We start from the raw sequence: 27,252 nt of genomic DNA, 5'->3' as shown, positions 1-27,252 counted from the left end.
CTAACCGGCACCTGGTTTAGAGGGCGTGGCTGGGATGGCGGCCGGTGGCCCGTGGCCGCATTGTCACAACGGTCCCGGGTGGGCTCGGTGGTCGCCTGCAGAGCCCAGGTGGTTCCCGGTGAGCCACGCCGCCCCTTCCGTACGCGTTCGGTGGGTCAAATCTAACAAAGTTTTTTGAAATGATGGGGGGAAATTGAACTCTGCATACTAAGCATTAGATGGTATCAAAAAATTATTTTAAAATTTTGAGTGTTATAATGTCCTTTTTAGAACTCCTTATCTGTTAGAAAGGTACACAAGCGTTTATAGGTGAAATGAAATGATGTCTGGGATTTTCTTGATAATACTTCAGAGAAAAGTTAGAAGGATAGATGAAACAAGAATGGCAAAACTTTATTGAAGCTAGTTGGTGAGTATATGAAAATTCTTTACAGCATTCCCTCTTTTTTTGTCTGGAAATCCCCTTAATTATAAACAAACTTTCTACCTTCTTTTGCTCTGATTCCATGCGCAATAAGTAACCAAGTAAGTTTCTAGTTAAGTTTTCATTTTCCTTTATACTGCACAAAGGGTGTGTTCTGGCTAGGGGTGTAGACATACTCCATGACACCACTCGTTCCTAGTTGTCCTCTTATCTCTCTTTTCCATAATTATCTTAGTCGAGATATTCAGTCCCATTTTCTGCCAGTTGTTCAAAGAATGAAGGAAGGAGAACAAGACAAACTATTAGGAGAAGGAAGGAGTGGGCAATAGTGAACAGAGAGGTTAAATAAATGAAAGCCGAAGAGTGTCTGCCACTGGATTTGTAGGGAAATCAGGAACTGGCAGCTTGACTGCTAAATGTGGCTAGAGATTGTGCTTTGTTGTCTGTTGTGTGAGACAAAAGTTGAGCTAAAGGCTAAGGTTTTAAAATCAAAGACACCCAAATTTCTACCTTTTTAGAAAAACAAAAAGAAAAGAAAGTCTAGCAGCACTGGGCTTACATTCCATACCAAAGAACTGCCATCCCCCAGGAAGGCTTATCTTGACGAACTTATTTCTTTAAATGTCACAAGGTTGTTTATCATGGTTCAATCCCAATACTTACAGGATAAACAGGTAGCAGCATATATATATATATATGTAAAAATACATACATATATCATGAGCAGGCACCAGGAATCGAACCCGGGTCTCCTGCACGGCAGGCGAGAACTCTGCCTGCTAAGCCACGTGGCCCGCCCAGGGTTTTAATTTTGATTGTATTTTGCAAGGAGAGTACACAAAGGCAAGTGCCAGGTACCCCACATACACTTCCCAAGGTCCCATCATAGCCATTTTTTTGCATCCTGACAAAGCTGCAGCAGGATTCACCCCAAAAAAAGAAATAGGGGAAGACCCAGCTGGACTTACCCCAAAACACCCCACAATGGCACTGGTTGCCCTTCTGAAGAAGGAACCATTAAACATGGGGTAATCAGTCCTTAAGCATTTATTAGGGGAACTTACAGAAAGCTGCAGGTACTTTGCACGAAGTTCACTTGAGTATGTTCTGCATCTATGGCAACCACTCCACAGATGCTTGGGGAAACAAAAGTGGCTAAATGCCAGGGTTGGTGTGCAAATCTTGGACAAACATCTTGGTATGTGCTTTTTTCTCAAAACAAGATGCACTCAAGGTGGGCAGTGTTCAAGATAACAGCAACCAAAGCTTGGCATGCTTCCAGAGAGTTACTGGAAGGGTTGCCTGAGGAGGTGGGCAGGGATGAGCTCTGCATCACACACCTCTTAGCCTGGTTTCCTTCCAAGGAATGTCTTTGTTGTACTGGCAGATAACTTCCAGGCAGTAATGAAGACGCAGGCATCCCAGCTATAAGACAAAGAGTGTGAGTGCATGAATGTGGTGATTATGTTTTCCAAATCTTGACCTAGAGGACAGTGAGCTGCCTGATAAGTTGCGACTACTCTGGTGGGAAAACAGGGGATGGATATCAAAAAATGAAAAAGACTCCAAGTTTCAACTTTGAAGAACAAGTGTAGGGAAAATTTGACATTGAGGTTGCTGTCTCTATTTGCTGAATATTCCAGCCCCTTCCTTCTCTCATCCCCATTGCCATCAACATCTCTTATTTGAAGCATCAAAGTCACCTCCTGACAAGCTTCCCTGTTACTCTGGTCCATTTGTAGTCCATTCTCCACAGTACAGCCAGAGTATTTTTTTTATTAGTTATTATTTTGGGGGATGTGTGTGTGTGTATTGTCTGGGAATTGAACTCGGGTCTCCCACATGTAAGGCGAGCATTCTACCACTGAACTACCCAGAGTATTTATTTTTACCTGTAAATACTACAGTATGTACCTCTAACAGATGAGGACTTAAACAATCCACAGTACAATAATGATATGCAACAAAACAACAAAATCGACAATAATTCCTTAATGTCTCATAACACCCAAGTTCACATTAGAGCACTCATTGTCTCAGATACATCCTTTTCTTGTTGGTTGGTTTGAATCACAATCCAAACAAGGCCCACACATTCTATTTGGTTGTTCTGCTCTTAAGTCTCTTTTTTTTGGGTGGGGGCGGGGTGCAGGGTCCGGCAATCGAACCCAGGTCTCCCGCATGAAAGGCGAGCATTCAACCACTGAACCACCCGTGCACCCAAGTCTCTTTTAAGTCATAATGTTTCTTCCTCCCCCACTTTTAATGCCATTTTTGTTGTTTATTTCCTTGTCTGCACAGTTTCCCAGTCTGGATTTGGTTGATTTTATCCTCATGGTGACATCTGAGATGCTCCTTTAACTCCTGTATTTCCCATAAGCTAGTAGTGAAACCAAGAGGCTTGACTAGTTTTAAGCTCTTGCAGGGAGAAGGAACAAGAATATTGTATAGGTGGCACATCGCTTCAAGAGGCACATGTGTCTGGTTGTCCCTCTCAGGAATATTCAAAGTCCTCAATGAGTTCAGGGGTCCACTGGCCAATCCTCTCAGATAATGTTTATCTAGATCCGTTATTCCAGTAGGGCTTGCAAAGCGGTGATTTCAGTCACTGTTTTTTTTTTTAAGTCTGATAGATCACACCGCAGGTGTTTAAACCCTTTCAGCAGCTTCCCTGCTGTACTTTGAGTAGTTACACCGCTGCACCCCCTTCATCTGGCCTCTCTCTTCCTGCCCCCGCCCTCCCAATCCTGTCCACTTCCTCCTCCGCCGTTGTGTTTTCTCGACGCGGATTGTTTTCTAACGGGAAAGTTTTAGGATCTGTCATTACGCATTTGTTTCTTATCAGTTCCCCTAACCGACCCTCGTTTCGGAGTGGCAGGTAGAGCTGGGGTTCTAGATTTTATTCACCAGTGTACTGCCAGCCTCTGGCAATGAGATTAGAACGTAGTCACCACCCAGTAAACATTTGCTAGATTTACTCTTAGCTTGTGCCCCAGAAAGTCAAGGACGCATCCTCGGTGCCACCGTACAAACGAAATGCTAAAGGGGGCGAGGGAAGTCGGAGGGCACCGGTTTGCAAGGAAGACGAATGCCGGGCTTCCGGGACCGCCAGGGCTTCAGTGCCACAAGACCCAGACCTGGCCCCTTAGAACCCTCAGTTGAGAAAAGAGGCACCACCCCACCCACGCTCTGGGACGGGCGCTGTGTCTGCGCGTGCGCGCACCCCCGCGCATGCGTGTAGCAGTGCCGCGTTGTCCCGAAGCGGCGCGCAGGCGCGCTGGGCGAGAGGCGCGCGCTATGGCAGGTGTTGAGGTCCCGCGGCGACCCGCGATGCGGCTGTTGGCGCTGGTGTTGGTCGCGCTCTGCGTGGCGGGTGTTCGGGGGCTGTACTTCCACATCGGCGAGACCGAGAAGCGCTGTTTCATCGAGGAGATCCCTGACGAAACCATGGTCATCGGTCAGGCGGGCGTGAGGGAGGAGAGGGCCTTCTCCCTTTCGCGTCCGGCCCTCCGTGTCGCGCCCTCCTCCCTCCCTGTGGTCTGGCGGCGTCGCTAGTGTTTCCCCGAGACCCGGCCAGTTGCTCCCCTCCCCAGCGCATTTTACGGTGCCCTGAGGAAGCCAGGCCAGAGCGGCTGGCCTGACCTAGCAGGGTTGGTAGGGCCCTAGGCAGTGTCCGGCACCCAGCTGCTCGCTCCCCGCGTAGCTACGAGAGCCCGAGTCTCGGCTGTATACATCTTGAGTGTAGGGAGCCCGGCAGCTCGATGGGTTGTGATTAGTCGGTCTGCTCTACAGGGAATTATCGCACCCAAATGTGGGATAAGCAAAAGGAGGTCTTCCTGCCCTCAACCCCTGGCCTGGGGATGCACGTGGAAGTGAAGGACCCAGACGGTAAGGTAAGACCTCCATATCCATTGGCAGTCCTCAGGCTCTGGCATGCGTGACTTCTGGACTACATCAAATCATTCTTAAATAGCCTTTATGCGATGTACTAGGCTGGCCTTAGTACCAAGTACAGAGTTGTCAAGCCCCCAGGGACTTGACAAGCTTGCATGTTAGGGTAGATCCTTGGAAGGGTCACAGGAAAGATGAGGGTAGCTGGTTGGGTCAGGGTTTTCACTAGCTGCTGTGTTGCAGGTGGTGCTGTCCCGGCAGTATGGCTCAGAGGGCCGCTTCACTTTCACTTCTCACATACCTGGTGATCATCAGATCTGCTTGCACTCCAACTCTACCAGGATGGCTCTCTTTGCTGGTGGCAAACTGGTAAGAGAATTTTCCCTTTGGTTGCAGCTTGGAATATCTCATTTGTGTCTAAACTTTTGAGTTATTGCCATCATCATTTGTCACACAGCCAGGGACAAGAGTTAGAGACTGCCTTAGCCTGAAACAGGCAGAGACCTCATCACTTGGACCCCATAATATAAAGTGCTTCTGACTTTATGCCTTTTGGGCTCTGACCTTGTGTTCCTTTTAGCGTGTGCACCTAGACATCCAGGTTGGAGAGCATGCCAACAACTACCCTGAGATTGCTGCCAAGGATAAACTGACAGAGCTGCAGCTCCGAGCCCGCCAGTTGCTTGATCAGGTGGAACAGATTCAAAAAGAGCAGGACTACCAAAGGGTAAGGTCATATCTAATCGTAGTTAAGAGATGGCAGTTGACCTTTCTACCCCCAAACCCTACTTGAAGTTTCTGCTTGGTGCTTTCCCTGTTTAGGAAGTAAGCTCTTCAGAGAATAGAATAAAGTCTATCAGTCTAGATAGTTTTTAAATTCTATAGAAAGTGAATCAACAGAGGATGATTCATAATCTAGTAATAGGCCTTGCCTAATTTGTTTTCCTTAGGATCCTGTTGGAAATGGTAGCATGATTTCTATTATGGCAGAGATGGTTTTGGAGTGACAGCACTGTCCCTTCATTGGGGCAGTCCCAGTGGGTAAACAATTGCACAAGCAGTGTTTCCAGAGGCATTTTGGCCCGGAGTCAAATAGTGTGACAGGAGGGAGGGACCTCATAATAGCCTGGAACTCTTTAATCTTGTGTCCCCTGCCCATGCAGTATCGTGAAGAACGCTTCAGGTTGACCAGCGAGAGCACCAACCAGAGAGTCCTGTGGTGGTCCATTGCCCAGACTGTCATTCTCATTCTCACTGGCATCTGGCAGATGCGGCACCTCAAGAGTTTCTTTGAGGCCAAGAAACTGGTGTAAAGTCTCCTCTCCATGTGACCCTTCCCTTTCCAGTTGTTTTTTTCCACCCAATACTATATCCACCTGGATTTTCAGAGGGGGAAAATATGAAAAAAGAATATATGCCACATTGTTTCCAAGGCAACAAACCATTCAAATCAGCCACTTGTTAACACTACTTCTCCAGGACACAGGACATTGGTCAGTGTTCAAAATTCTGTCACAAAGGGATTTGTGAAGAGTGTGAACTAACCCAAGATTAAGAAGGCTTACTTCTTGCACCACCTTTCACAAAATGAGCAAGTGAAAATCTCTCCTCCTGCTTTAAACTTCTCTCTCCTTGTTTCTTTATGCAGTAGGTGACTGAATGCCCCATGGGAAGCCTTGCCTCACTACTTCCTAGTCATTTCTGGGTTCACTTGCTTTGTGAATGTAAATAAGGGTCAAATCTTTGGCCCCCAGAAGATTGAGATTTTTTTCTATATATTAGAACTATTTTTTGATAAATTATATATATTTCCTTCCTAGTTGAAATGTTACTGCCTGTGTGTGAAGAGCCAAAAACACAATTGCAGTCCCTTCTGCATTGTGTTTATTCACACAGTTTGGTAACTACCATGGCAGCTCTCAAGATTTTCAGTGGTTCATCAGTCAGACAGCAGGCATTTCAGCTACTCTCAAGGCCTTATCAGAGGTCCAGGAGGACAGTTCTCTGGGGCATGTGTGATTTCTGTCACGTAGAGAAGGTAGAGGCAGTTGGAGAGCTAGCAGAAGGCAATGCACTCTTTACCCTTCCCCTTCCCTTAAATTTTATTTAAGCTGTGGTAAATGTTTTCTTCACAGAGACCTGATTTGGTTCTTTATACAGATTTTTCCAGTGAAATAAAATGTGTTGTAGTAGCTGTGTTTGAAATGAATAACATAGGTGGGCAGAAGGGAGACACAGGGGAAAATGGAGGAAAGGCTTCTGGCCTGGTAAGTCTCTGAGCACAACCTGCAGTGGACCCCTCGGTGTGGACTCGATGCTAAGAGTTGGCCTGAATGGGACGGCCTGAACAGGACAGCCTCCAGGGAGAAGGGAGCGAAGGCAGTTGTTGCTCACCCATTTACAAAGGTTAGCCAAGTGACACTCAGAAAGGAATTGTGTGAGGAATTAAGTACCGGATTTCAAAGCCCCTGGGAATCAGATTTCAACAGACCTTATTATACTTCCTTCATGCCCTTTTGCTGTTTAAAACTTAATACTATTAGTGCCCATATTTTTATTAAAAAATTCTTACCTTCTGTTTTTCACTTCTCTTTATATCCTACGTTATATTTCACAGATATACTCAGGTCTCTACATATGTTTTTACTTATAAAAAATATATGCAATTTAGTTTTATAGTTTTTTCATTTAATTTTTTGTAAGCATTTAAAAAATATTTTATAGTCTTCCTATTTCTGATTCTTTTTAGTTATTTTTTTTTTACATGGGCAGGCACTGGGAATCGGACCTGGGTCCTCTGGCATCACAGGCAAGCATTCCTGCCTGCTGAGCCACCTTGGCCCACCCTTATTTCTGATTCTTAATGTCTGTGTTAACAGTCCTTTGAGGTGAATTGTCATAATTGACTTAATCCAAAATTCATTGGAGATCTCAAATTGTTTCCATAATTTTTCATGTTAGAATTAACACAAGGAAAATAAGATGGTCCATTGTGTTAGTAAGATGTGTACCTCTGATGTTGGGAAGAGTACAGAGTTTCGCTTGGTGGCTGTTGCAACAAATCTAACCATCAAGGCAGCGAGACTGTAGCCTGGCCTGTAGGATAGGAAACTATAGTTGAAAGCTGAGCCTGTTTAGACAGGTTTCTCCATCTGTAAACATAATTGAATGCATCTCAATTAGGCTGATGGGTCTGTTTGTCCTGAGTTTGTCTTGATAATCTTTGATAGGAAGGGGAGTGGTATGAAGACACAGGTGGGAGTACATTACACCATTATACTCATAGGCAGATGGAATAGGGATGGTCAGAAAATGGGATAACAGCAGCTAATAGCTGTAGGGGAGAACAAGGATTTCTATACTAGTAATCTTTCATATTCACAGATATATCCTGACCTAAAGTTTTTTTTTTAAACAGCTATTAGGCTATATCCAAGGAATTCTACCTCTCCCCTTACCCCCAATGCTACCCTTGATTTTATACTAAAGTGATTCTTTCCTTAGGGTATAAATAACATCCTTACTAAACAGCTTTCACCTTCCTTAGCACAAATAAGGGGGAAAGAGGAGGGGCAGTTCTTGACATCCTATCATCTCTGATTGGCTTCCTCAGATCTCACTGATGTTTGCTGTACTTGTACACATCTTGATCTTTAGTTTATCTTTAGTCTTAGCCCTGTGTTATATGAGGTGCTTTCCTGTTCTCAACCTAACAGCCAGGGCCTTGCCTGCAGTACTAAGATGCTGGGCCCATGTCAGACCAGATAACCAGATTACTGGGGAAGCTTGCCAACACAGATTCCTAGGCAACACTTATGTCTGCTCTGATTAAGTAGGTTTGGATTTGAGGTTAGCGGAACAATTTCACCACTCCCCCCCACAAAGATGTCTGTGTTCTAATCCCTGGAACCAATGGAATATGTTACCTAACATGGCAAAGGGGCAATAACAGATGGAACTAAGGTTGCAAATCAGATGACTCGCAGGGAGGTTATCCTGGATTATCTGGGTGGGCCCAATGTAATGACGAAGGTTGTTAAAAGAAGAGGGGGGCAAAAGAGAAGGTCAGAGTGATGAAATGTGAGGACTCAACCCACCATTACTGGTTTCAAGACGGAGGAATAGGGCCATGAACCAAAGAATGCAGGCAACCTCTATAAGCTGGAAAAGGCAAGGAAACAGTTTATCCCTTAAAGACTCCAGAAAGGAATGCAGCCCTGCCAACACCTTAATTTTTTTTTCACCTTTTTAAATGCAATTTTATTGGGATATATTAACATACCACATAATCATCCAAATTGTACAATCAGTGGTTAACGGTATCATTCATATAGCTGCAACACCTTAATTTTAGTCATTTAGACTCATGTCAGAATTCTGTCTTCCAAAACTGTAAGATAATAAATTTATGCTATTTTAAGCCACTAAGTTTGTAGTAATTTTTTTACAGTAGCAGAAAACTAATATAAGGTGGAGACCAAGAATCCTTACGTTTTACCAAGCTATTCAGACAACTGATAGGCAACCAGGTTTGGGACCCCTAGACCAACCTACTTTAAGTTGCTTCCACTTTGTACTACTCATTCTTTCAGTCCTCATTCTTGTACAATCCAGTTGCTGTAGCCTATCCTGTGTACTGCCTATGAGCCTGAACCTTACTCCTACAACATGGTGGTAGAATCAGTGTCACTTGCTTTCCACTCAAAGCCAATGCTTCTATTCACGTTTCTATGTTCTTTCCACTGCTACAGGTATTACAGTCCTGGAACACATCAACCGGTACCTTTTTCCTAAGGCATAGTAGCAGGGAGAGAAGTTATATACATCTACACTGATAGAACCCCGCAGATGCATAATAGTAAGAGATCCACCGTGATGTTTTCCCACTGGCTATAAGCCTCTTTAGGAGTACACAAACGAACATTACAAACATTAATGATTGTGTATTTGTTTTAGTATAAGCATAAGTAATACTTGAAAGGCTGTTAAAATTAGAGCTAGTTGGAAAACAAGTATGTAATTGTGTGGACACACTTCAGGGTTCTCTGGCCTGTGTGGGTGGGCGGAGGGGGACACCACACGCATCCTCTCTCTTGTAGAAAAAGTAGAGGCAACGGCAGTGGCAGGAAATGAAACGGGCAATCCCATGAGGGATCTCGGCCGTCAGAGAAGCAAAGTTACTCTCACTGTGGCGGAAACAGTGGCCACGGACTCCTCCCGAAAACTCACGCATTTCCGGTGCCGCCGCAGGCACTGCGGCCACGCTACTCACCCGACGTTGGTAGGCCAGTGCCAAACACTTCCGGAAGTGACGCATCACCGACGTTGATTGGTTGTTGCTTTGCCCCGCCCCCGCGTTCTTGGGGGAAAATGTATCGGCCGCGCGTGCGCGTTGTCACTATCGAGCAGCATGTCGGACTCGGAATTCTTGGGCTTTGAGCACATGGGCCTCGACCCCCGGCTCCTGCAGGTACCGAGAAAAGGGCTGAGGAATTGGTTCTCGGGCTCCACAGTCTCGAAGACTTAGGTTTTGGCGGGGTCGGGCGGCAGGTCCTCCCCAACCCCATCCGCGTCGCCTGAGCTGCGTGTCTCCTTGTCTCTCCTAGGCCGTCACGGACCAGGGTTGGTTACAGCCTACACTGATCCAGGAAAAGGCCATCCCGCTGGCACTCGAGGGGAAGGACCTTCTGGCTCGAGCCCGCACGGGCTCGGGGAAGACGGCCGCTTACGCTATTCCGATGCTGCAGCTGCTGCTCCACAGGAAAGCGGTGGGTAGCGGGAGGCCTGTTAACCTGGAAACAGAGGGAAGGAAGGAGACAAGCCGTAAAAGCCTGGTAGAGGAGGTGCAGGCGTCTTTTAAGTACTCGTTTGTGTTTTCCTGGAAAACCATGTGGCTGCCCACCATGTCTTTCCCAAAAGTAGCGTTTCACTTGGTCGCTTACTCTCAAAAAAGGCTGCCCAAGAAAGCTGTGCTGTCATGGGAAACACTTTGGCAGAATTTCAGGTTCCTGGGTTTTAGTTACGCCCAGCCAGCATCATTCTTTGTGTGATCTTGAGTAAATCACTTTTTTTTTCTGTCTGATTCTATAAAAAAGGGACATAACCCTACTTTGTACTTGGTAGAATTGTGAGGCACCAACTTTATGACTGATACATTTTACATAACTTCAAACTTGTAGAGAAAATTACTCTTTTTAAGGGTCGTTAAAGAGGGAAAGAACCCTGCACACTACATTCTGAGTTGGGTGGAAGTATATGAGGAGTTGATCAGAACACAGCTATGTTTTTGGGTTGAGGTGGATGGCTCAGGTTGCCAGGAAGAAGTAGAGAGAAGCATCAGGTGGCACAGTGTATGAACTGATTGATTAAAGTCTTCAAGTCTTGTTCTTTTAGACAGGTCCTGTGGTGGAACAGGCTGTGAGAGGCCTTGTCCTTGTGCCCACCAAGGAACTGGCACGGCAGGCACAGTCCATGATTCAGCAGCTGGCTACCTACTGTGCTCGGGACATCCGTGTAGCTGATGTCTCAGCCACTGAAGACACAGCCTCTCAGAGGTGGGTGAAAGCCACAGGGCTATGGGAAATGAAGCCATGTAAAGATAATCAGATTAGGTTTGTGTGCAGCAAGAAACGGCAGATCCACAGTGAGGTTACAGTTGCTATGCTTCGTCAGAATGGTCCTTTCCCGATGCTGAAGTCTCTCTTGCTTGTAGAGCTCTGTTGATGGAGAAGCCAGATGTGGTGGTGGGGACCCCATCCCGTGTATTAAGCCACCTGCAGCAAGAGAGCTTGAAACTGCGGGACTCCCTGGATCTGCTAGTGGTAGATGAGGCTGATCTTCTTTTCTCCTTTGGCTTTGAGGAAGAACTCAAGAGTCTTCTTTGGTAAGAGGGCTGGGATATCTTTAGTAGGAAAGTCTGTGATTCGGGATTTTGGCTTAGAGTGGGGTAACCAGAAGTTCATGAGAGCTGCTGCAATTGGAGGCCCTTGGAGCTGGAGTTTGATTGGGCTCTGTTTTGTTTTAGTTACTTGCCCCGGATTTACCAGGCTTTTCTCATGTCTGCTACTTTCAATGAGGATGTACAAGCACTTAGAGAGCTGGTACTACATAATCCGGTAAGGGACACCACAGGCATGCCTGGATATCGGAATACTCAAAAGACTTGATGTTCCTTTCTCAAAGGAGTTCTTTGAGAAATATTGGTATTTTGGTTGGGGTGGTGGTTGTAGTCCTTGCTTCTGAGGTACTGAAAGTCAGTAATGAACCTCCCTTCACCTCCTTATCATCTAAAATCAAGACATATTTCCTCATTAACCCTGGGTGGTATCTCTCCACTAGTTCAAATCATCCATTGCCTAAAAGTCTGAGCAGGGACAGAACAGGTGCTTTGGCCAGCAAAACCAGAATTCTAAGACCATGGTTTTTGTTTTTGTGACTTTTAACCCCTCTGAAAGGTTGCTGCTGTAGACTTCCCTTCTCAGTGCAATCATGTGTTGATGTCCTGTCCTTCCCTTTGTTCTTTGTCTCAGAACTTTATGTGTAGTTCTTTATACTCTGTTTACCACAACAGCTGGGGCATTTTGAATTTTTTTTTTTTTTTTTTTTAAAGGAAAGACAGAGAGAAGGAAGGAAGGATAGAAGGAAGGAAGGAAGGAAGAAAGGGAAACATCTTTAAACATTTTCTTGTTTTATTGTATTTTGTTTTTCCGTTTTTTGTTACATGGGCTGGGGCCGGGAATCGAACCGAGGTCCTCCGGCATAGCAGGCAAGCACTTTGCCCGCTGAGCCACCGCGGCCCGCATTTTGAATTTTTAAGATTACAAAATTGACGGGAAACTTTGGATACCACAGTCCTTAAAGGCATTTTTACCCTGCTTGGGTTAGAGAGCCAGCAGTTCCCTGTTGCACTTCTATCTTCTCTTTGTCTTCTGACTGCAGGCCTGTCCTCTTCCTAGGTTACCCTCAAGTTACAGGAGTCCCAGCTGCCAGGGCCAGACCAGTTACAGCAGTTCCAGGTGGTCTGTGAAACTGAGGAGGACAAGTTCTTGTTGCTTTATGCCCTGCTCAAGCTGTCATTGATCCGGGGCAAGTCCCTGCTCTTTGTCAACACTCTGGAACGGAGTTACCGGCTGCGCCTTTTCCTAGAGCAGTTCAGTATTCCCACCTGCGTGCTCAATGGAGAACTCCCCCTGCGCTCCAGGTCAGCCTCTTCCAGTGTCTTGTTCGACATATGTTGAAGATATGAGGGGCTGAATAGGGGAGATTCAGTCGATTTTCCATGTCTTAAGCCCTTGATAGGGGAGATACTGGACGTTCTTGTAGTAACGGACATCTTATAACAATCTGAGAAACCTCCTGATGATCCATTGTTCAACAAATTGAGGCCTGAAGACTGAGTAGGGGAAGAGGTTAACGAGGGGAAAAAGTCAGAATGGGCAGGTGATGGTTACAGTGCCACCAGTGGTAGGGGGTAGGCTTCCAGCTAGCTCTGTAGAGCTGACCCTCTCTTCTTTCTTTGACTGCAGGTGCCACATCATCTCACAGTTTAACCAAGGCTTCTATGACTGTGTCATAGCAACTGATGCGGAAGTCCTGGGGGCCTCTGTCAAGGGCAAGCGGCGGGGCAAAGGAGCCAAAGGAGACAGGTAATTCCAGCTTTCCCCAGAGAAGCCTGGTTTTCAGACTTTTGGAAGAATATGAACCCAAGGAGCAGGGAGCTGAATATTCCTGGACCTGCATGGTGGCATCATCCAGCAGATGAAGACCCTTGCTTTTCTCAGAATCTTCTGAGCTTGGCAGCGCAGAAGCAGAGGAGGGGGTAAAGGGTGCTCCCTACGGGCTCTGGACAGCGCGCACATCAAGAGTGTTCCAATTGTTGATGCGTGCTATCCCATGAGGGAAGATGAGCCCAGCAGGTCTCAACATGTGGTGGTGATCTCTGAGGAGATGTCTAAGGGGAAAACGTGAGCTCCACTTGATAGGTCAGGAAAGTGGAACTCCCAGTCTTGGTTTGCTCAGGGTGACAGTTTTCTGTTTGCTTCTTAGGATTTGTAGTTCTGTCATGTTGCTCCAGAGCTGAAGTAGGGCTGTGGTTTGACCAAGCTGCAAAAGCTCCAGGCTGCCCTACCAGCTCCAACTCCTGGGACAGTTCTAACAGAATTATATATATATCAGGATCCTGTGGTTCCATACAGAGTTTCGCGTAAAGAGGTGACTTTGCTGGTTATTCAACGTTTGGAAATTCCTGCCCCTTGGAACCTTTCCCCACAGGGCTTCTGATCCAGAGGCAGGTGTGGCCCGGGGCATAGACTTCCACCACGTGTCTGCTGTTCTCAACTTTGATCTTCCACCTACTCCTGAGGCCTATATCCATCGAGCCGGCAGGTAGGGATTTGCGGGGGGTGGGTGGGTCAGCCCCCCTGGACGGCTGGGCTGGGGCGGGACAGAGCATGCATGCTTGGCTTATCTCCTCCTCACAGAACAGCACGTGCTAACAACCCAGGCATCGTCCTGACCTTCACGCTACCCACAGAGCAGTCCCCCCTGGGTAAGATCGAGGAGCTTCTTGGCAGAGGTAAGAACCCAGCTCTTGTTGGCACAGGCCGGGGCCAGGGCCAAGCTTCTCTCAGTACACCTTCAGAGAAGCAGCCCTATCCAAACTAAACTAAGTGGTGCTGACAGCAGTAGTGATAGCAGCTACCAGGTCCCTTGTACTAAGCACCATTATCCCTATTCCACAGATGAGAGAAGAATTTGTCCAGAGCCGTATTTACTTGTCTGCATCTTGAGGCAGAAGGGCAGATGAGAAGGATTGTAGAGGCAGGGGAGAGCAGGAAGGTGCTAGTATCTTAGGAGATGTCTAAGGTGTCTTAGGAGATGACCCTGAAAGAGAGGGAACTGTACACAGGAAAAAGTTTACTCGGCACTTAGCGAGCACCTCCTGAGCCCTGGTGCTCATCTTAGGAAGGCACACAGACACCTGCCCTCACAGAGCTCACATCCAGTAAGGGAGGCCTTGAGCAGTGTCCTGTCCTGTGGGGAAGGGGTGATAGGCTGCCCCACTGCAATGCCCAGGAGCTTGTGGATAGGACAATTCAAAGAGGCTCACTAGGGTGACTGACACAGGGTGTGAAAGCCTCAGGTTATGGGATAACCATGTGAGCTGGGCCCTTTGCTGCTGTCCAGGCAGGTAAACTCTGGGGAGGGCACTGTTAACCTGAAGGACATGGTATGCCTAGGCTCTCAGCACTGGGTAAGGCCTGGAGGGACACTGGGTAGTAGAGTCAGGCAGGTTGACCAAGGCTGGTTGATGTATGAGAGGAGAGACCCTAGGAGTGACTTCTCAGCCTCATATACTCACCTGTAGAGTAGGAGTAAGAATAGCATGTCCTGGGCTTGTTGAGAAGATGAGATGACTGAATGTGCTACTGTAGGCAGTGCTCAGCATTGCTTGGCATTCCAGAAGCACCACCTTAGTGTTAGCCTTCATCCCAGAACCAGTAGGACGATTGATGAGAAAGGAACGTGGTCCAGAAGGGGCAGGGGTGCAGGTTAGGGGGCCTGAGGCTCGATCATGTGACTGGCATCTAGTATGAGGAAGGAAAGGTTATCCTGTCCACCAGCACCCTCAGGCACCTACAGCCAGGGGAGAGGTGCCAAAGGGCTTTAAGGAGGAGGCCATTCAGGCAGGCCCTTCCTGAAGTCTCCGGCCTTGTCTGACCCTCATGCCTGCTCTGTACGCAGAGAATGGATCACCTGTCCTGCTGCCTTATCAGTTCCGAATGGAAGAGATTGAGGGTTTCCGCTACCGCTGCAGGGTGAGCTGGATATGGTGAGGGGCAGGAGTCAGGATGAGGGGCTTCATGTGGGATGAAGGAAGACTGACCTTTGACACCTGCCCCCAGGATGCCATGCGCTCAGTGACCAAGCAGGCCATCCGTGAGGCGAGGCTGAAGGAGATCAAGGAAGAGCTGCTGCACTCTGAGAAGCTCAAGGTGCTGCTGGGATGGATGGGGTGGTGGAGCCTGAAATAGCTGGAGGTTGTGGGGACACTGTAGGGGGCAAAAGATCTGGTCACCATCTGTAGAGGGATGAGAGAGGCTGCCCCATCCTGCAAGGGAGGCATGGCACACTGCCCTGGCCTTCGTGGAGGGTAAGCTCCACATCAGGCATTAAGAAAGGGTCATACCCTCTGGTCCAGAAGCTAAACTCCCAGGAAATTATTAGCTAGACATACTTGGGAATATGCGGAGTCCACACATGCTAGCATTTATCATGGCTTTATTGCAGTTCCCAGAGGTGACACCGCATCAGGGTCCATCACAGTGACTCCCGGAAAGTACTGTAATCCATCCATACAACCAATCATTACATAGATGGAGGAGATGGCAGGGAGGCTGTCAGTGTCCTGATGGGAGCTGTCTCTAAGATGACATTTAGCAGCAAAGCAAGGGTGTGGTGAGCTACTCTCTGTGTGGCACACATGAGAAGGGCCATGAACATTGACCACATGGGTTTGCACATGTGCATAGGAAGGTCTTAGATGGAAACATGAGACACTTCTGTCAGTAGCCGCCTCTGGAGAGGGGAACAGGATGATGAGAACAGGGAGGTAGGAAAACGCCCCGGTACATCTTTTTGGGTCTACAGAATTTGGGGGGCGGGGGGAGAATATATTACCCATTCAAAAATTAGATCTATGGAATTAACAAAGAAAGATACTGACCCAGTGGTGTCTCTTCTCCCCATCAGACATACTTTGAAGACAACCCCCGGGACCTGCAGCTGCTGCGGCATGACCTGCCTTTGCACCCAGCGGTGGTGAAGCCTCACCTGGGCCATGTACCTGACTACCTCGGTGAGTGCAGCCCTGGGTGGGGTGAGAGAATGGGGGATAGCCCCAGGAGGGTGGCAGGCCACCAGGAAGCCTGGGGAAAGGGGTCTTCATCCTCAGCCTCCAGGTGCTGGCCTGTGGAGGTGGGACCACCAACTCCTGGCTGTGTGACACACCATGCAGACACATCATGGTTGTGTTGCTCACTGATATGTTCCCAGCACCCTGGCGAGGTGGAAGTGTCTCCATGGGAGAGGCACAAGCCGTTGCACAACTGAGAGATCTGTGTCTCACCAAATGCAGAGATGGGAGGGGAACCCAGGAAGGCTGACTCTAGAGCTCAAGGCTGTGACTGACCTGAGGCCATCCAGGTGCCACAGGCGGGCCGGGTGTAGCAAGGTTCACGAGGCAAGGTGCAAATCCCATCTGCCGGATGAGATCAGAGGGGCATGGAGGCTAGATGAGCAGTCAGCAAGGCCGTGGGGCTGGTGAGACAGCAAAGGAGGAAGCTGGAATGAGGGCTCGCCAGAGCCAGGAGTGAAGACTAAGAAAGGCTTTTCGTGACAAGGCATGGTGGGGTTGGAAAGAGAAGCAGGATGGGGGTCAGGCAACCCTTGGAAGTCATCTCTGTTGCATGGGCAAGGTCAGAGCCAGACTACTAGAGTCCAGGGACTTGTGGATAATTGTTATGATGTGTAAATTCTGGGTAGTGTTTTTTTGTGTGTTTCTGTCTTCCATGTTTGATGTGGGTTTTTTGTTTGTTTGTTTTTTCTTGGCATAAGCATATATTGTTTTTATGATCAAAACCCTTAGAATGAGTTAAAATAACAGTTGAAGAGACAGGGAAGTGAGTGCAGACCCCATCAGCTGTGCTGCAGGGCCTTGTCTCCAGGGACCGGGGACGATGGTGGTGCTGGGATGGCCTGAGCCAATCTGAAGAGAACAATCTAGAGGGACAGGACAATAAAAACACTGGCGAAGGAGATTGATGGAGGGGCAAAGATCCCCAGAGACCCTGAGCTGGCGGAACATGTGGAGGGCCCTCTGTCACAGAGTAGGGGAGGGCTGAGATGTGGCCTGGCCCAGACGAGGCAGACGAAGGAATTGGTACAGTGGGCTTCAGGATGGGGTGAGATGGGTGATGGGGGGCTAGGGTTGGGGTGGAGGGAAGGGACAACAGTTTGAGATTTGCTGAGTTAGAATGTTTCTATGAAGAAATCTCTTGGCTGCTTTTTTCTATTTTAGCTACACTTTCTTTTTTTAAAAATCTTTATTTTATTTTCTTCTAAATAATTTAAACATAGAAGAGTGTTTTAGACAGTAGCAGTGCCTATAATCCTGGCTCTTGCCACCACTGTTGTTTGCCCCTACTTCTGGTCCTAGGCATCCATAGCCTCTCAGAATGTGGGCCTACAGTGTATATCTATCAAGGTTGGATTTGGAGAAGGAGCTTGGGAACGGGGCTTGCTGAGGAGCTGATTGAAGCTCTGGCATGACTGAGCTCACTGGGGAATGGGGTATAGAGAGGAAGGAGCATGGACTGAGGAAAGAGGCTAGGGCTGTCGCATATAGGGGTGAGGCAGTAAAGAGAAAAGGGTCAGCAGAAATCTGAGTCCCGTGGACCCCAGGGCTGACAAGGAGAAGGCAACCATGCAGGGGTCCTGAAGAGGCAAAGGGTAGGTGGACTGGCTGGGTGGCTGCTGTGCTGAGGCTCTGGGTCCTTCTCTCCCCAGTCCCTCCAGCCCTGCGTGGCGTTGTCCGCCCTCACAAGAAGCGGAAGAAGCCTTCCACCTCTTACAAGAAAGTCAAGGTAGGTCCACATATAGATTCTCTCAGGGCTGCCGCACTGGGCTCTTCTTCCCCTTGATTCCTTCAGTTGTTACAGAGTGTGCCTGTACAGCTGGGCCCTGTCCCTAGGAGGGCAGGAACTAGGAATCTTGTCCTCAGACAGTTCCCAAGAATCAGGTTCCCAAAATTTGGCTGCTAGAGCAGAATCCCCCACCCAAAGCGGGGCTTCTCTCTTCTTCCCCATATGTTCTCCTTGGAGAACCATGAAGTGGAGAGGTTCTGGGAAACAGTAGAGTGAGGAAAGGACAGAGGTCTAGAGGACAAGGAAAGCCATGGAAGGAACAGGGTTGTCCTCTTCAGTGTGCCCAGCAGCCTCTCCATTCTTTACTTGCTCCCAGCTTGCAGAGGAGTTTAGGGGTACCCTTTGCCCGTTTTGTGTCTGTCTCAGTTATGGCAGATAGAGGCATTTTCTCCTAACCAACCTACAACTTCCTCCTGTAGAAGACGAGGACCCAGAACCCACTGCGCAGCTTCAGGCACCGAGGAAAGAAACCCATGCCCACGGCAGTGCCCTCCTGAGGCTAACCACCAGTGTGGTTCCCAAGCCTGAGCACTCCTGGCCTGAGAACAGAAGTGGGAGCCCTCCCACTCTCATCAAGCAGGAGTGACCATCTGTGCCTACTGGGCAGACTGAATTCCACGGTACAGGCAGAGCTGTGGTATTCTGCCTCTCGACAGAATAAATATTCTACTTGCCCCTGTTTGTGCGTTGGCACGTAAGCCCAGGATTAACCTCCAAAGTCTTGGGAATAGGGAGAGTCTGGCTCCATTTCTGTCTGCAGTGTCTGGCCTGGCCACCAAAGGCCACCTTGTGAACACCTGGATCCAGAGGCCTCAGGCCATGGCTGAAACAGCTGCAAGACCACAAGCCTGCTGGGAACTGCATCCTGCCCTTGTCCATCATATACCTCGGGTCGTGCTGGCCCCTGCCTAATCCTGGCTGCAGAGCCCTTCCTGCCCATCTCTGGTGGACTTACAGCCTGCACATCTACAGTACCCACCTGGTGGACAAAACTCGGACACTACATTTCACCCCCAGGGAAGGTGTACTTTTTGGCTGTGAGCCTGATACCCCACCTCTTCCAAGAATATACACACAGTATGTTCACAGAGTAATTCAAAAGCTCCCTGCCTCCTTGGGGCTAGTGGAATGCCTGTCTGTCTCTCGAGGGTCCTTACTGAACTAGTCTGTTCCTGTGTAAGTGTACAAATGCATAAGCATTACTTATAAGTGCAAGACACTTTTCCTTCTTGTCCTGAGCCCAGCCTCCCACCCAGCTGCCATCTTCCAGGCTGCCATCAAGAAGTTCCCAGCCTTCAGCTTCTCCTTTTGCTCGGTTGCTAGGTGACCAGGGGACAACAAAACTGCTGACAAAGTGGCCTTGATCATACATCCCTCTGGCCACCCACTGGCTTTTTATCACTCTTCCATTGCCTCACCACTCCCTTATCAGGTGTCACAAGACTATGACCCAGAGTCCTTCTAGGAAGACAGGCTCAAGGAGATGGGTTGGTAGAAAGCAGGGAAGAAACTTGGAAATGCATGAGTATTTTAGAAAGAAAACGGAGCAGTTTTATCTAAAAGCAAAAGCTGGCCAATAGAAAGGAGAGGAGGCTGGCCCTTCAGTTACAGGTTGGGTGTAGTAGGATTTAGACATGAGGTCTCAACATTCCCTGCTCCTCTTACCTCTGAGCTGCTGAGACTGGCAGAGAAGAAACAGGTACTGCTCATGGGGTGCTTAAAGGCAACCCCAAGTACAGCCAGGATGTGACTGATGCAAGGTCAGTTGTGGAGGAGGGCAATAGTGAGTTCAGTTAATGGGGCCAAATGAGGTTGCTGCAACACAGAAGAGTATTTTTAAAGAACTTTATAGTATCTTCTAGGTTCTAACACAATTTTGATCTCTTTGTGGGCATTTCTATATTTAGAGTAACCTCGGGGGGCATTTTCCCAAAGTATGGAGAAGGAGATGGGCAGACAGAGGATAAGTGCCCAGTGGCAGCCTATCATCTAGTCCCAGTTGGGTCTCCCACCTTGCTCCAGGAGGGGGCTGGGAGCCAGGCCTGGGTCCCAGGGTAGGGTGCTCTGGACACTCATGTTGTTGACTAGGTTCTGAAAACAAGCTGTCCTCTTAAGTGGTATGTGTTCGCACTTGTGCTGACCTGTTGTGAAAATGTCCTTGTTCCTCTGACCATGTCACTCTGCCCCCACCCCCCTGCCAATGAGTTTGCATCCTAGAACCAGGAGGAGAGAAGGTTGGGTATTTTTTTATTCCACAGTGGTGTGTATGTTTTGAGTTGTGAATCCCATTGTGGAATAGCTGGGGTCTTGGGGGCAGTGGGGGCGCAGGAGCATCAGTGAAAGCACAACCACTGCTTGCCAAATGCTCTCTCTATGCCAAGGCCTGTGCTAAGCATCTCTTGTGTGCCTTTACTTTTGCCTCTTGACAGTGCTTGGAGAGGCTGTTACATTTAGGGATGGGGGAGCTGAGCCTCAGAGGAGTTCCCTGCCTTACTCAAGGTCACAGTGGGTGAGGGGCTGTGCCAAGCCCTGGACCCAGGCTGTCCTCTTCTCCAGAGCTGCTGAGACTGGCAGAGGAGAAACAGGTACTGCTCATGGGGTGCTTAAAGGCAACCCCAAGTACTCTGAAGACCAGGCTGTTTTCTAGTATGTGTATATCCCTCAGCTAGAGTGGACCCTGGTGTTTGGTAGGCCCTGAACTCATGGAATAGTGGGGACAGAACGGGAAGGCCTGTCCCTGCGCCCTGACCCTGGCATCCTGCTCTGGCTTTGGAGCCCAGAGGGACAGTGCACAGTGGATCAGAAATCTCATTTACTCCCACCTACCCTAGGGGGTGAGCACTCTTATACACCCATTTCCATATGAGGGAGCCGAGGCTTCCAGGAGCCGAGCATTTGTTCAAGGACAGGGTTACCACTGCCTCTTGGTTCTGATACCAAAGCCAGGACCCTTCCCCTATATACAAGAGTGTTTCCCACCCCAAGAAGCAGGGCAGTCTGGCGATTATATGCAGATGATAGCAGACAATGACTTCAAACAGGCTGTCCAGGGATAGGTGGTGCCTGTGCTCACCTGAGGCTGGGAGAGTAAAGGGCTTTTCCGGAGAGGACCCCAACTTCGGGAAATCCCAGCACCCATCTGCTGTCTGGCTGTTTAGGGCTATGTGAAACAGCAGATAAACTGGAACAGCCTCAGGCTGGGTGGCTTAATGAAGGGTTCAGGGCTGTGAGGTCAGGAAAGTGCAGTGATGAGGCATTTAGGGTTTCTCCTGGGAGAATTTGAAGTGGAATTCCTGCCCTTCATTGGCAAAGCCACACACACTCAATTTGCTGAGTGCCCAATGGTAGCTATGGCCCCCTCCACTTGAGGAGCTTCATGGCCGAGAGGGGACTTACAAATCTGGCCTTCAACTAACCCTGCCTTTATAGCCGCAGCCAACTCCACCGAGCAGTGCATGTGTGCTTTGGCCAAGAAGCTTGCAGCACAGCACAGAGGCAACATGATTCTGTGGGGCAAGTTCAGGGTTTTAGGAGGGTTATACCAGGTTGCTCACCCAGTTGGAGAGCCCAGGAATGCTGGCTGCATCGAGGAAGGGAGGGAAGATTTAGCTTGTGTAAATGTCCTGGGGCAGGGAGAAATGGAAAGTAAATCAAAGTGGTCTGCACCAAGATGTGCAACTGGGGCCAAAAAAATCACTTTGTATTGTTTTTACAAAGATAATACATCCACCAGTTAAAATCTCAAACGATGCAGAATGGAGTAGGGGACTTTGAAGCAGGGAGCACTCTGATCAGATTGCTGAGGTAATTGTGATAACAGATTGGAGGAGAACAGAGCATTCTGGAAACCTCTGAACCTAGAGCATAAAGCCATTGAAACGCAGTTCCTATTCGCACAATTTTCTAGCCCCATCTGCTGAGGATTAATGACTCAGCTTTGGGGGAATTACTCATTCATGGGACTTTGGTCTTCTGGGTGGTTTTCACCTGGAGACAGTGGTGATAAAATTGAATTCGAGCAGAGGTGGCGCCTCTGCTAAATCTCACCCTTTTTTCCTGGAAAGGAAAATTACCATCCAGACACCCCGCCTTGAGGAAGGGATTGAGAGGTTTCTTTTGCAGTTATTACAGCAATGTTCACATGGGAAAGGAAGAAATGATCACTGACTGGAGAGGCGAGGGCAGACACCAGGTATTCCGCAAGGCAAACCCACACTCTTACTCTTAGAACACCTTCAGCTGCATGTCCTATTATTATAAAGCGAGCCGAGGATATCCTTGGCAGTGACTGCACTGGTGAGAAATGTACCTCAAGGGAGTCTTCCAATGAAAACTGCCTTCTGGAAGGTTCCTGGGGCAGGTTTGGCAAGCCACAATGGCTGGACAGTCCAGATCTGAGGGTGATGCCAGCAATAACCACCTCCTGAGTGGCCCCAAATGAGGCTCCTCGCTTTTCCTGGGCCTGCCTGTGTTCTCAGCTGTAAGTGGAGGCAGAGGTGCCTAGAGAGTGTTAGCATGCAGCAGACAGACATGTCCTGTGCAGGATGCAGAGCCCCTGGCACGGCCTGGCCCTGCACAGCATCCTGTCTGTGCTTTATCTTGAATCTACCATGCCCCTGTGCAGTGGGTCTTGTCACCGTGCTCCTCAGACTGTAACGTGTGCATCCAAATCATGCGGGGAGCTTCATAAAATGCAGACTCCAGGCCAGTAAGTCTGAGGTGGGGCCTAGGGTTCTGCATTTCTGACAACCTCCCAAGTGAGGCTGATGCTGCAGGACGAGGTGCACAGTTTGAGAGGCAGGGCTTTTTGCTTTGCTTTTTGTTTTTTTAAAGCAGTTTTATTCTCACAGTATACAATGCATCCAAAGTATACAAACCAGTGGCTCACAGTATAACCACAGAGTTGTGCTTTCATCACCAGTCAATTTTGGAATATTTTCATTGCTCCATAAACAAAGCCCCCATATCCCTTTTCCTCCCTATTATTGATACTTAGCATTGGTGTTATTAACAATTGATGGGAAGAATATTCTAATATTATTGGTAACTGTCATCCGTAGTTTGCATTATGTGTATTTTTCCCATTTACCATCCTATTATCAATGCCTTTTATATTAGTTAGGGTTCTCTAGAGAAATAGAATCAACAGGGAACACTCGCAAATATAAATTTATAAAAGTGTCTCATGTGACTGTGGGAATGCAGAGTCCAAAATATGCAGGGCATGTTGTGAAGCCGACGATTCCAATGGAGGGTCTGGATAAACTCCACAGGAGAGGATTGCCAGCCGAAGCAGGAAGGGAGCCTGTCTCTTCTGAATCTTCCTTAAAAGGCTTCCAGTGATTAGACTGAGCATCACTCATTGCAGAAGGCACTCCCCTTGGCTGACTACAAATGGAATAAGCTGTGGATGCAGCTGACATGGTCATGAGTTTTCTCTTCCTCCGTCAATTCACTGTAAGGAACTCCCCAAGAGACCATAGCTCTGGTCTGGGAAAGAGAAGGTAATGCGGCAGGAGTGGGGACCCTGGGCATTTGGGCCGCTTCTTCATGTAACTTACTTGTACCTTCAGGATCTGCTCTGGCCCTATCTTGTATATACCATTTCCATTTTATAATAGAGTGCTGTTGCGCATGCCCAACTTTATGACTTGGTGGGTCCGACAACACCAGCTTATGATAGGCAACTCAGGTCTCATGGTAACTTGGTGGCCCATGGTTAAGTGTTCAGTCTCTACTAAGGCCGAGTAACAAGCCCAAAGCTGTTTCTCAAAAGGAGAGTAGCTTATTGGCAGCAGATGGTAAGGCTTTGCTCCAAAGTCCTAAGGGTCTGCATTGTGATTCTCCTATAGGGGCCTGCCAAAGGCTCCAGACAGCATCTCTATTTGCCACTGACACTTCCAGCACCATTGCATCTGCTGGACTATTTGGTCCAAGTGGCAGAGCACTTTGTACAACAGCCTGGACCTATTGTAGAGCCTCCTCTTGTTCAGATCCCCACTCAAAATTAGCAACTTTTCTGGTCACTCAATAAATGGGCCGGAGTAGCACACCCAAATGAGGCATATGTGTTGCCAAAATTCAAAGAGACCAACTAGGTGTTGTACCTCTTTTTTGGTCGTTGGAGGAGCCAGATGCAGCAACTTATCCTTCACTTTAGAAGGCATATCTCAACATGCGCCACGCCACTGGACACCTAGAAATTTAATTGAGATGGAAGGCCCCTGTATTTTTCTTGGATTTATCTCCCATCCTCTGACATGCAAATGCCTTACCAGTAAGTCTAGAAGAGTTGCTACCTGCTCACTAGGTCCAATCAACATGATATCATCAATATAATGGACCAGTGTGACGTCTTGTAGGAGGAAGAAACGATCTAGGTCCCTGCAGACAAGATTATGACATAGGGCTGGAGAGTTGATATACCTTTGAGGTAGGACAGTGAAAGTGTATTGCTGACCTTGCCAGCTGAAAGCAAACGGTTTCTGGTGGTCCTTATTAATAGCTATTGAGAAAAAAAGCACTTGCCAGATCAATAGCTGCATACCAGGTACTAGGGGATGTATTGATTTGCTCAAGCAATGATATCACATCTGGAACAGCAGCTGCAATGGAGTTACCACCTGGTTGAGTTTACGATAATCCACTGTCATCCTCCAAGACCCATCTGTTTTCTGCACAGGCCAAATAGGAGAGTTGTATGGGGATGTGGTGGGAATCACCACCCCTGCATCCTTCAAGTCCTTAAGAGTGGCAGCATTCTCTGCAATCCCTCCAGGAATCTGATATTACTTCTGATTTACTATTTTGCTAGGTAGGGGGCAGTTCTAGTGGCTTCCACTTGGCATTTCCCACCATAATAGCCCTCACTGCATGAGTTAGAGAGCCAATATGGGGATTCTGCCAGTTGCTCAGTATGTCTATACCAATTATGCATTCTGGAAGTGGGGAAATAACTACAGAATGGGTCCAAGGGCCCACTGGACCCACTGTGAGATGGGCCTGAGCTAAAACTCCATTGATCACCTGGCCTCCATAAGCCCCCACTCTGACTGGTGGACCAGGGTGACGTTTTGGGTCTGGAATTAATGTCACTTCTGAACCAGTGTCTAATAATCCCCGAAATATCTGATCATTTCCCTTTCCCCAATGCAGTTACCCTGGTAAAAGGCCGTCAGTCTCCTTGGGGAAGGCTTGGAGGAAGATTAACAGTATAAATTTGTGGCAGTGTAACAGGGTTCTCCCCCAAAGGGACCTGGCCTCCCCTTCATTCAAGGGGTTCTGGGTCTGTTAACTGTCTCAAGTCTGGAAATTTATTAAGGGGCTGTGACTCTGTGTTTTTGAAATTCAGGTTAGACTTCTGTTCACTTGGTCTAGAACTCTTTTGTTTATACAGCTCAAACAAGAATTTAGTAGCTTCCCTTCTATTGTATTTCTAGGTACCCCACGATTTACTAGCCAATGCCACAAATCTCTGCAAGTCATATAATTTTGACACCTGCTTTGAGTTTGCTGTCTATTATAATAGCCATGTCTACCCTGTCTTTGGCAATTAAGTGCTGCCACCTGGCTTCTACCAACTCGGGATTCCATCATCTCCATTGTGTTTAAGGATTCCAGCTCAGTGACAGCAGTTCCTACAGTATTATCTGACCTACAGAGAAGTGCAACCACGGAGCTCTTTAGGGATGATGGTGCTAGTTTCACAAATTTATTTCTCACTGTTCTGGTAAAAGGTGCATCCTCCGGACATTCCTGGGGTGTAAGAACAGGCTTTGCATGATAAATCCACTCTAGCTTTCCAATCTCTCTAAGCCTCTGGATCCCCTCATCTACATTATACCAGGGCAGTTATGGCATTTCAACCTCATGTAATGTTGGCCACCTTTTGCTCCATGTTTCAACCAGCCATCCAAACAAACTGTTAATACCCTTTTAACCCCTTGAGCTATAACATTGAATGCAGAATCTCTGCTTAGTGGGCCCATATCAATAAATTCAACCTGATCCAGCCTTATATTCCTCCCACCATAATCCCACACATTAAAATCCATTGCCACACATATTCCCCTGATTTCTGTCTATATAAATTGGAAAAGCCACACAGTTCTTTTGGAGTATAATGTACCTCCTCATGTGTGATATTTTGTACCTCACCTTTAGGGGCTTGTTGGGACTTTAGTCTAGTTATCGGTCTGGAAGAAATGAGGAGTGGTGGGGGTGGGTCATGAAAAGAATTAAAAATACGTTCCAAGCCATTTGCTTCAGGGCCTTCATTTGCAGTTTCATCTGGGCTAATCCCTTCAGGTAGAGGTTTGGTGGCCAACTCCTCAAGGCAGGCTGGAGGTGGGGCAGTTATGCCCTCAGGGCAAACTATTACATGGTTATCTAGAGAAGACTCAGTATGACCTAGGGTTTCAACCTCACCCCCAACATCACTGTCAATCCATATGTCACCATTCCGTTTTTCTGGGTCCCACTCCTTTCCAATCAGTGCCCTCACTTTAATGGCAGACACCATGCCACATTGATATCTCAGTTTACGTTGTTAAGTTGCCACTCTAGCAATAAGATTCTGAGTCTAATTTTCAGAGATCTCAAGTCTACAGCTATAGGAAATAAGATTTTCCTTCAGGATACTCATAGAAACGTCCACATCTGTCAGACGGCTCTTAAGCTTCTCATTTGAAGCCTTAAGCCCATCCCTTTCATTCCTTAAGGTAGCCAGTGTATCTAACAACAACCAGCCAACATCTCTATACCTCCTATTTCCACAAAACTCTGTAAATGTGTCAAAAACATTATCCCCCAGAGCCTGGCTTCGTACAAGTGAAGCATTAGGAGAATCGAATGGTGATATTTTGACTATCTCTTTTGCCAACTCATTCCATGGATTGGTAGTGTCATTCTAATTATGGGAATCAGAGTCCTTAGCACCTTTGAGTCCAGTCAGAGTAGACAACAATTCATAAAAACCCATCTTTAAGATTCTGTTTCTTAAGAACGACCCCACTTCTAGTACCAAGATGTATCAGTTAGGGTTCTCTACAGAAACAGAATCAACAGGGAACACTCACAAATATAAATTTATAAAAGTGTCTCACGTGACTGTGGGAATGCAGAGTCCAAAATACACAAGGCAGGCTGTGAAGCTGATGATTCCGATGGAGGGTCTGGATGAACTCCACAGGAGAGGCTCGCCAGATGATGCAGGAAGAGAGCCTGTCTCTTCTG

General features: G+C 47.8%; 2 protein-coding genes across 5 annotated transcripts; both read left to right on the top strand.

Moving 5' to 3' along the window:
* Positions 1-42: 42 nt before the first annotated feature.
* TMED4 (transmembrane p24 trafficking protein 4) lies at positions 43-6,507 on the top strand. 4 transcript variants are annotated; one of them, XM_077118388.1, is made up of 5 exons: positions 43-150; positions 4,217-4,317; positions 4,559-4,684; positions 4,896-5,042; positions 5,479-6,507. In XM_077118388.1, exons 2-5 carry the CDS (start codon positions 4,234-4,236, stop codon positions 5,626-5,628), a joined length of 507 nt encoding a protein of 168 aa, XP_076974503.1. In that variant the 5' UTR covers positions 43-150; positions 4,217-4,233; the 3' UTR covers positions 5,629-6,507. The 4 variants fall into 4 exon arrangements, with proteins under 4 accessions (XP_076974503.1, XP_076974518.1, XP_076974497.1 ...); XM_077118403.1 differs by having other exon boundaries at positions 96-118; XM_077118382.1 differs by lacking the exon at positions 43-150 and adding an exon at positions 3,641-3,881.
* A 2,910-nt stretch (positions 6,508-9,417) lies between these two features.
* DDX56 (DEAD-box helicase 56) lies at positions 9,418-26,144 on the top strand. The gene is made up of 14 exons (XM_077118367.1): positions 9,418-9,785; positions 9,922-10,083; positions 10,709-10,869; positions 11,028-11,198; positions 11,340-11,430; positions 12,271-12,515; positions 12,841-12,960; positions 13,586-13,699; positions 13,795-13,889; positions 15,059-15,132; positions 15,220-15,309; positions 16,067-16,172; positions 17,882-17,958; positions 18,438-26,144. The coding sequence occupies exons 1-14, from the start codon at positions 9,726-9,728 to the stop codon at positions 18,513-18,515; spliced, it is 1,644 nt and encodes a 547-aa protein (XP_076974482.1). The 5' UTR covers positions 9,418-9,725; the 3' UTR covers positions 18,516-26,144.
* The last annotated feature ends 1,108 nt before the right edge of the window (positions 26,145-27,252 follow it).

Source organism: Tamandua tetradactyla, chromosome 1 (assembly GCF_023851605.1).
Source record: "Tamandua tetradactyla isolate mTamTet1 chromosome 1, mTamTet1.pri, whole genome shotgun sequence".
Taxonomy (NCBI): Eukaryota; Metazoa; Chordata; class Mammalia; order Pilosa; family Myrmecophagidae; genus Tamandua; species Tamandua tetradactyla.
Note: the sequence above shows the minus strand (reverse complement) of the source record. Positions and strands in the feature narration are given on the sequence as shown.